Source organism: Tachysurus vachellii, chromosome 25, assembly GCF_030014155.1.
Source record: "Tachysurus vachellii isolate PV-2020 chromosome 25, HZAU_Pvac_v1, whole genome shotgun sequence".
Taxonomy (NCBI): Eukaryota; Metazoa; Chordata; class Actinopteri; order Siluriformes; family Bagridae; genus Tachysurus; species Tachysurus vachellii.
This window is the reverse complement of record NC_083484.1, coordinates 2168700-2180000: the sequence shown is the minus strand read 5'-3', so window position 1 is coordinate 2180000 and position 11301 is coordinate 2168700. Positions and strand designations below refer to the sequence as shown.

Below are 11301 nucleotides of genomic sequence, written 5' to 3'. Positions count from 1 at the left end.
ATTCAGGCAGTTTTTTCATTAAAATCATTATTTTGCCTGTTTGTAGATATTTTTCTGCTGTTCGAGTGTGGATTTGTTTTAACAAATAGCAATTAGATTTTTCAGCAAGAATTATTAGATAAATTTTCCTTTATTTCTTTTTTCAGTGTAAAATTTAAACATGGAACCCAAAACTGCATTTCCACAAATGACTCTTTTGAATCCTTTGGATATTATTATTATTATTATTATTATTATTATTATTATTATTAAAGCTTATTGTTGCATCCTTACTCAATTGACATTGAATTTAATATGCAAACTGCAGTCGATGTGCAATCACACGTGAGCTCAATCCGTTCTGTCGAGACTCATGACTCACTCAGTTGATTCTGTGAATTGAGTCAATTTGTGTGTCTTTTGGGAATATGATCAGGACAATATACATAGAATTAGTAGTGTGTGTTTGTCCGGATGAAAAAAAAAAGCACTTTAGTAAATAAACCACTAATTGTGACGAATAAATCCGAAGGAATCGTTTAACTGCTCGAGTCACTAAAAGGAGTCATATTCAGTATGTGTCATGTCTGTGTGTCTGTGTGTGGAAATTCGAATCTTTAAGCTTTAATGAAAGTGATTGTGTTCTTCTGACTGGGAGGAAATGTTTTTTTGGTGTCATACTCCAAGGAAAAGTCCTAATTGCAGCGAGCAAGCTTCAAACTGAGATTAACTCTGTCCTCCTCTGCACGTCGACTTAAACGCCCATTTGCTTCCACATTTGCAGCCCACACCGTGTTTTTCTTTGCTACTTTTTTGGAGTTTGAACAACACTGATGTGCTATTAATAGGCTTCACAGTGCTGCCTCTAAATTACCCGTTTCACTCACAAGACAAAGCTGGAATATGCAAATGGAGATTTAATTTCAGTTGTCTCTCTGCGTTCGCTTCTTTTTCCCAAAGAAACTCTTAGTCATTGTAAAGACCTTTTTTTTTCTTTGTTCAGTATATTTTGCATACATGCCCATATCATTAAATTGCTTAAAAAGATTCTAAAAGATGCGAAATAACTAGTCGCAGAAATAGTATGCACTCACTGTCCACTTTATTAGGAACACACACGCCTGCTCCTTCATACAGTTATCAAGGGTCAAGCTCATGGTCATGTGAAACATCGACATGGTAAAGAAAAAGTTCTGTACCATTGATCTGGTTTGCGTATTTCAGAAATGGGAAGCATTGATGAGAGGGAACAGAGGTCCGGAAGGTAAGTCAAATAATCACTCTATACAGCTGCGATGAGAAGAAAAGCATCTCAGAAAGCACATGTGGAACTTTGAGTCGGATGGATTTATAAGAGCGAAAGAGAAGATCTGAGATCAAGAGGAATCTGATGCTACAGTGGGAACGAACGCTTGATAAATAAATACAGCATTTAGCAGACGCGACTCCTTATCCAGAGCGACTAACACTTTATCGCATTTTTTTTATATACAACTGAGCAATTGAGGGTTAAGGGCCCAGCAGTGGCGGCTTGGTGGACGTAGGAATCGAACTCACAACCTTCCGATTGGTGGCTCAACACCTTAACCATTAGGAAGCTTTCAGAGCTTTAATGGAACCAAACACTAAAACTACAACCAAAAGTGTATCTGGAGTTTCTCGTCAGGTTTGTAACAACGATAACGTGATGTTTTGGAGCGACATCTCGCTGTTATTAAAGATATATTAGCCTACAATGAGCTTTTAATGGATCTCATTATCTACGTATAGAAAACGCTCTATCGTTACGTGTTGGGGGGAAAAATAGTCATTAATATCATTCAGTAAAGAAAAAAACAACACACAGAGGGAGATGTGCTGATATCCTCCAAATGAGAGAACGTACCAGGAAACGTATAACTACAGCTAACTGAAGTAAACAGGGTTATTTCAGCAAGGAGACGAGGGATTTTTTTACCTTTCTGCTTTTTTCCCTCATGCAAGAAAAAAAACTTCTCAAAATGTGAAGATTCGTTAATGGAGTTGAATCTTTCAGAGCGGTGTGTATGATGTAGTAGCAGCAGAATATGAGAATTATAAGTGTGTTTAATAATCTATATGTTTTTAGCTGTGTTTTATGCTTCAGAGAAGTCCATTTGATTCATGAATAATCACCTGATTCATTTATTTTTACATGATTTTATCCAATTCATTTATTTGATTCTTAAACGATTTGCTTAGTTTCGCATCTGATTCTTACACATGATTCATTTATTTTACTTTAACTTTATTTTATGATTCATTTTTTACATTTGAATCATTTGTAAGAATCAGATGTGAAATTAAGCAAATCGCACATTTTATATCTGACTCTTATACGATTCATTTATTTTTACACCTGATTCATACATGTTTAATTTCAAATCTGACTATAATGCATGATTTTTTTTCACATATCTGTGAAACCTTATTAATCTGATCCTTATTTTTATTCATTCATTTTTATCTTATTTATTTTAAATGTGATTCTTATATTTGATTCCTTAATTTGTTACGCACGATTCATTTATTTTCAGAATTGATTCTTACACATCTGCCCTTTACACACGATTCACTTATTTACAGATGCGATTCTTGCACACGATTCACTTATTTACAGACGTGATTCTTGCACACGATTCACTTATTTACAGACGTGATTCTTGCACACGATTCACTTATTTACAGACGTGATTCTTGCACACGATTCACTTATTTACAGATGCGATTCTTGCACACGATTCACTTATTTACAGATGTGATTCTTGCACACGATTCACTTATTTACAGATGTGATTCTTGCACACGATTCACTTATTTACAGATGTGATTCTTGCACATGATTCACTTATTTACAGACGTGATTCTTGCACACGATTCACTTAATTACAGACGTGATTCTTGCACACGATTCACTTATTTACAGATGTGATTCTTGCACACGATTCACTTATTTACAGATGCGATTCTTGCACACGATTCACTTATTTACAGATGCGATTCTTGCACACGATTCACTTATTTACAGACGTGATTCTTGCACACGATTCACTTATTTACAGACGTGATTCTTGCACACGATTCACTTATTTACAGATGCGATTCTTGCACACGATTCACTTATTTACAGATGTGATTCTTGCACACGATTCACTTATTTACAGATGCGATTCTTGCACACGATTCACTTATTTACAGATGTGATTCTTGCACACGATTCACTTATTTACAGATGTGATTCATGCACATGATTTTTTTTTTAAATCTCTCATTTGATTTTTTTAAACATCTGATCCTTCTGCACGATTCTTCTTAATTTCACGTACAGTATATTTTATGCACAATTAATTATTATTATAATTATAATTAAATAATTTTCACATTTTCTCACATAAATAATTATTTTTATTCTTTTCAGCATATTGATCTGCGCTTTATAGGAGAAATGTAGATGATTTTCCCTTAAGGCTGCTGATGACATCCAGAGACAAACATGGACATGGTTACGAGGTGACGAGACTTTTCAGGAGATAAATAATTCAGTCTAGGTTACGCAGTCCGGTTGGTTATATTATTTAAAATATACGAAGGTCGAGTGTAGAATTTCAAACCGGCTCCTTTTCTGATGGCGTAAAAGGTAATCAGCACAGAGTTTAACCTCGGCTCAAATTATGATTAAGTTGAGCTCTAGGACATTTACATTTAATGTTTCATTACCCACAAGCTGTGATGAGGCTTCACCAGCCCAGAGATGGAGCTGCTCTCCTGTCAGACGTGTCAGAGCCTCGTTCAGAGACGTGGAGGAACACGTCAAATCCTCTCCACAGCTCCAGTCGTCTGGCTTCCTGTCTGTAATACCTAACGCAGATTAAGGCCTAATAAAGCCTCTTTGCTGCATGCGCAGTTTCTATTGATTGTGTCGACTCGACTCGTTTTAGTCAATGATCCGATTACAGACTCGTCCCCTGCCTCCTCCTTTTCTTTATGTCACCCTGGATCTAAGGTCTGCTGCTGTGACCTGGGCTCATATGCTGACACGTGCACTTCTTAACACTGGTAAGTAGATATTTAACACAATGAGGTCTGTATCTCTATCGGTCTCCGTACAGAGCTCCAAATATCAATGTCACTATTCAATTTTAACCCCAAAGTGGGCGTGGCCTAATAAAAAAACAACAAAAACGTTTGATCCCACTGATCATGATCCCTATCACTGTAATGAATTCTGTCTCTGACGTGTCCTCGATCTCAGCTCATGAACAGTACAGTACACTACATACACAAGATGGCCACCACACATATCCTGCGCTCTCTGGACATGTCACTTGTGCACGTGACGCCTCCACGTGGTACAATTCCAGTGTGAATAATGGAGGCAGTGTAGCACTATGTGTCCCTATTTGACTAAGCAAACTAACATCATGTCTAAAACTCTAGACTATTTGAGACACACTGTAAGATCTCGTTCGAGTATGAGTCTTCTGGGGCTTGTAGATTTGTCAGAAGGTTTTAACGTACTGTGAGGGATTTTGGTTTGAGATGCGGATCATGACAACGGTCACAAGCGATTGTGAACATTTTGAAAGAGATATTGAGTACAGACAGATAGAAGTTCACCACCCTGGACATTTGGTTCTGTATCAAAACATGATTCATTTATTGTCACATCTGATTCTTTTCTTTTATCATCCTATTCTGACAAATGATCCATTGTTTATTTGATTCTTACACGCATCATTTTTGGAAATTATTCATTTGATTATAACTCGTGATTCAAGTATGATTGTTACACGTGGTCCATTTTACCTGATACCTAAACATGAATCATTTCTTATCACATGTGATTGTAAAAACATGATTAATTGATTTTCAGATGTGAATCTAAGATTTGATTCATTTAACATGCGATACATACATATGATTCATTTATTTTCAGAAGTGATTTTTACATATGATTCATTTATTTTTAGATGTGTTCTTACAAATGATTCATTTATTTTCAGGTGTGACTCTTACAAATGATTCATTTATTTTCAGGTGTGATTTTTACAAATGATTCATTTATTTTCAAGTGTGATTCTTACAAATGATTCATTTATTTTCAGGTGTGATTCTTACAAATTATTCATTTATTTTCAGGTGTGACTTACAAATGATTCATTTATTTTCAGGTGTGACTCTTACAAATGATTCATTTATTTTCAGGTGTGACTCTTACAAATGATTCATTTATTTTCAGGTGTGATTCTTACATATAATTAGTTTATTTTCAGATGTGATTCTTACATGTGCCCTGCGATGGGTTGGCACTCCGTCCAGGGTGTATCCTGCCTTGATGCCCGATGACGCCTGAGATAGGCACAGGCTCCCCGTGACCCGAGGTAGTTCGGATAAGCGGTAGAAGATGAATGAATGAATGAATGAATGTGATTCTTACAAACGATTCCTTTTTCACATCTCATCCTTACAACGTGATTCTCTTAAGACTATTTCAACATCGCAGCTGTGAGAAACCTGAATGAACCGCAGGATTCCCAAACTTATCCACAAACCTAAACTTGTTCTCAGTGCAGTCCATTTCTGCTGACTTCTTATTCTTGAGGCTGCAGTTATGCTGACTTGAACCACAGGGACTCTAATGACCATCACGTGAGGTAATAAAGTAGAAGAAATGGCCTTTAAGATGGAGACGGGGGATTCTTCTGAAGTCAAATGTCGAGGAGAAGTCGACTCTTTGCAGAATCAGAGATGGTAATAAGCAGCAGCCTGGTGTTATTAGGATGGTTTGTGCCTCATTAAGCTGGCGCTTGATCAGATCCTTCACTCTGTAGGTTGAAATAATAACTCGCCGAGCTGGATCTCTTTCTGTAGCGTGATCGGGTTAAATCCCCTCGACGGGTCGCTCGGGCTCCAAGTCGATTCCCAGGAGCGACTATTAAGGAGTCGTGTGAAGAGTGTGACAGAACTGGGTCTGAGTCCACACGGCAGCTGGCGTGTCTGATTACGGCTCTCTGACTCCTTCACTTCCTCTCCCTCACTTCCTCTCACTTCCTCCGTCTCTTTCGTTCCTGCTCTCTGATCTGACACACTCCACTCGCTGCATGACTGATAGATCCAGGACACGCAAACAGCAAATAAAACCCAGGGATACGTCACGTGTCACCGAGTGCGAGATCTGAGCGTCTCAGGAACGTAACGCTCTCTGACAGGTTTCTGATTTTACAACAACTGACTCTTAAGTATGGAATAAAACTCAAATGAATGATCATCTAGTTAATTATTTTCCATCAGCAGCAGATCTGGATGTCTGTTATTCCTCTTACTCCACTTCAGTTAGGCTGATGATGTCGAAGTGATACGTTACGCTGTGAGCAGCCATGTAGATACGACACCTAAAGCTGGACTCTGGTTATGATGGAACCTTCACGTCTTATCTGGAACCTTCAAGCAGGAATTCACGAGTTCTTTGTGGTTTTTCTGGCAGGATTTTGAAAATTTCAGACATCTGAGTTTTAATCAAAGATTTCAGGTAAAAAGTTTAGTATGAGTGAAAAAAAAAATGTGAGAGGAGAGGATCACACACATGGAGCGATCACACACATGGAGCGATCACACACATGGAGCGATCACACACACGGTGGAATTATACACTGTGAGCCGTGTGTGTCCTTTTTCCTGACGTTGTGTCGGCTCCCCGGCGCTGAAAGGTTAACGACAGTCCTTCACTGTCCTTGTCAGACGTGTACGAATGCGGGACTTTAGTCCTGTGTGTATGTGTGTGTGTGTGTGTGTGTGTGTGGGGGGGGGGGGGGGGGGGGGCAGCTGGGCAGATGGTCACTGTGTGAATAACGACTGTCAGACACTGGCAGGTCCCTCAGTGATGTAGCAGAGCAGGAGGTGGACACCGGGCTGAATACTAACAACACACACACACACACACACACACACACACACATATACACACAGTAAAGGCAGAGTCCATGATTTTAAAAAGCTGAGGCTTTTAAACACATCCTCACATTATTCATGTTCATTTCAAAGCCACAGCCACTCTGCTAGAAGAGGAGGCGGAGTTTTATTTTGATTGACAGTCCTGCCATCATCCTGCCTGCTCATCTAAATGCTGCAGGTTCACATCTTCTCTGTCGTTTTCAGGATCTGTGCTGAACCTTTTGTGTGCACTTGTTCTACGTACCTCACAGTATTTGGTATAAGTGTATGATTGTTTGTGACACTTGTAGAAAAGTCCAGATGTTTTCCAAGTCCAGTATTCAGTATGCAGTAGGTGTTGAGTAAAAGCTGGTGGCGGGCGGACGGGCGTGGCCGTGTCGTACGAGGGGGCTCGGCTCTGTGCTGTCGAGATGCTCGATATACCGCAATTACATCACAGAGCACCACTTCCTGCTCAGCACCATAAATATTCATGGCAGCGCTGGAGGCAGAACGAACAGCTTTGATTGGCTGGGACACGAGCCAGTCAGTGTAGGACAAGCAGCTGTGGACACTGAGGGCAAAAAACCTCTGTTTATCTAGTAATCAGGAAAGATCAAACAGCCTACACACACACTCACACACACACACACACACACACACAATCATATACACACAATTATAAACAACACACACACACACACAATTATAAACAACACACACAATTATACACACACACACACACACAATCAATCATATACACACAATTATAAACAACACACACACACACACACACACACACAATCAATCATATACACACAATTATAAACAACACACACACAATTATACACACACACACAATTATAAACAACACACACACAATTACACACACACACACACACACACAATCAATCATATACACACAATTATAAACAACACACACACACAATTATACACACACACAATCAATCATATACACACAATTATAAACAACACACACACACAATTATACACACACACACAATCAATCATATACACACAATTATAAACAACACACATTCATATACACACAATTATAAACACACACACACATAATCAGTCATATACACAATTATAAACACACACACAATTATACACACAATCATGTACACACAATTATAAACAACACACACAAACAATCATGTACACACAATTATACACACACACAATCGTGTACACACAATTATACACACACAATCACACATACAGTCATAGACACACTGATACACAAACCACACAAAACCATACACACACACTTATACACACATATTGAAACACACAATCATAAACACAGTTATACACACAATAATATACATACTCATACACACACACAATCATACACTCAGTCATAGATACACTGATACTCACACCACAAAAAATCATACACACACACTTATACACACATATTGAAACACACAATCATAAACACACACACAATCAAACACTCAGTCATAGATACACTGATACTCACACCACAAAAAAATCATACACACACACTTATACACACATATTGAAACACACAATCATAAACACACACACAATCATACACTCAGTCATAGATACACTGATACTCACACCACAAAAAAATCATACACACACTTATACACACATATTGAAACACACAATCATAAACACACACACAATCATACACTCAGTCATAGATACACTGATACTCACACCACAAAAAAATCATACACACACACACACTTATACACACATATTGAAACACACAATCATAAACACACACACAATCATACACTCAGTCATAGATACACTGATACTCACACCACAAAAATCATACACACACACTTATACACACATATTGAAACACACAATCATAAACACACACACAATCATACACTCAGTCATAGATACACTGATACTCACACCACAAAAATCATACACACACACTTATACACACATATTGAAACACACAATCATAAACACACACACAATCATACACACAGTTATACACACACAATCAAACACAATTATACACACACTGACAATCATACATGCACTCACACACACACACACACACACACTTGTGTGCCTTATGGAGCTGATGTCTGTATGAGGTCATAATGATAATTAGGCACATTGCAGAATCTGCAAAAATGCAAAGAGTGAAAAAAAAGAAAAAAAACTTTTATAGCTGGACGTTTAGTTTGGACTTTGTGAACCTGGGTGAAGATCCAAACCTTCGTTAAACATCTGCAACAGCAAAGATACTCAAAAAATCCTGCATCCTGCTCTGTGAAAAAGCAGAACACACATAAATAAAAACACACATTTGACACTCGGTGCTCGTCACAGAAAGAAAGGACATTATTTATAATAACACTCTCTGATGTTTATAACAGTTTATAATCACACCCTCCAGTGTCACCCACATGAGGTTGAGGTTCACTTTTGATTCTGGTTCCTCTCAAGGTTTCTTCCTCTTCTATTTAATGGAGTTTTACGGTGGCTTAGTGGTTATCACGTTCGCCTCACACTTCCATGGTTGGGGGTTCGATTCCCGCCTCCGCCTTGTGTGTGTGGAGTTTGCATGTTCTCCCCGTGCCTCGGGGGTTTCCTCCGGGTACTCCGGTTTCCTCCCCGGTCCAAAGACATGCATGGTAGGTTGATTGGCATCTCTGGAAAATTGTCCGTAGTGTGTGATTGTGTGAGTGAATGAGAGTGTGTGTGTGCCCTGTGATGGGTTGGCCCTCCGTCCAGGGTGTATCCTGCCTTGATGCCCAATGACGCCTGAGATAGGCACAGGCTCCCGTGACCCGAGGTAGTTCGGATAAGCGGTAGAAATGAGAGAGGTTTAGCCCCATAATGCACTGGGTTTTAGCTGCACCTGGTTTTCTGTAACGACGTCGTGCGAATTCGACACGCTGTTCCTCCCACTCGCTCTGGAGCGCTGGAGGAAGCTAGAAAAGTGAAATACAAGCTATAAATAAACACAACAAAACTCTAGAATTATCCTTAGATGAATTATACCAAGATTTTTTTTATTTCTTTTTTTAAACTGAAGAACGACATGCTTTAATTATTATCCGTTTATAGTTACGTTTAATGTTGTGGAACTTTCCTTACTTCCTTTAGAACAGGATTAAAACCAGCACCAGCCTTTGAGCTAATAAGAATACATGCTTTTTTTTTCTTGTTAATATTATTTTAAATATTATTTCCTTCTGAACAAAAAAAAAAAACACCCCATAATAATCCATTAGTGTGAGTTTTTTCATTATGTGGAACATTTACTGCGTCTGTTTACTCTAACCAGCGCCTCCTGAGTCGGGCCCCTGTCCCTGTCGGGCCCCTGTCCCTGTCGGGCCCCTGTCCCTGTCGGGCCCCTGTCTGTCCTCTGCTGTCACACTCCAGCTGTCATGGAGGTGTTTAATATCATGCTGTGGTTCCACCAACAGAGGTCATCGTTGCTTTAAAGCCATCGACGATGAGAACCAGGAGTAAATGATGGCGATGCATCAAATGTGTGTAATAACCATTTTTTTCACACAGACCCTGAGGATTCTGTCTCATCCTCTGCTCTCTGAACAGTAATGACACAACGACGCTGTACACAGGTTCAGTTTGTCTCTACAAAACTGCACACAGCTTCCAAGATTCCTCAGAGATTTGTTATATAACTTTAATAAAAAACTAAAAAAAGAGAAAGGTAAAAGTGAGCTGAACAATCTGGTAGATATACTGTATAGACACACACACACACACATACACACACACACACACGCACACACACACACACTCACACACTCACACACATTCCCATTCCCACGTTCCCATGCAGTGCTTCTCATTCACTTCCTCATTTTGGGCTTCAGTTTACAATTTTCTGGCCCTGAAATTAGCTCCGCCTCCATCTGGATTCAGAGGCACTGATATTTAGTGGATGGAGTCGGGTTTAAGGAGAAGGGAAAGATTCATCTGTGTTCAGCAGAGGGTGCTGGGAATTACAAACCGCTCCTTTAATTACACACACACGTGCACATGCACACACGCAGGCACACAAACACACACACATGTGCACATGCACACACACACGCACACGCAGACACAAAAACACACAAACAGACACGTGCACATGCGCACACACGTGCACATGACACACACATGAGCACGTGCACTTTTACTTTTAAAGATGTTTTGTGTGTGTGTGTATGTGTGCGCACGCGCATGTGTGTGTATGTGTGTGTGTGTTTAATATTAATATAATGTCTATGAGTATGGGTTTCATAGAAAGTGTATAAAGTGTGTCAGCACACACACACACACAAACACACGCACACACACACACACACACACTCACAGGTTTGACATTAA

General features: G+C 39.3%; 1 protein-coding gene across 1 annotated transcript in view; it reads left to right on the top strand.

The window, feature by feature from the left end:
- The window catches only part of ythdf3 (YTH N6-methyladenosine RNA binding protein F3), a 17102-nt gene extending 13639 nt beyond the window's left edge, over positions 1–3463 (top strand). The window contains exon 5 of the mRNA XM_060862312.1: positions 3416–3463. Within this exon, the coding sequence (XP_060718295.1) occupies positions 3416–3448 (33 nt within the window). The 3' untranslated portion in view covers positions 3449–3463. The remainder of the gene's footprint in view (positions 1–3415) is intronic.
- Positions 3464–11301: the final 7838 nt, after the last annotated feature.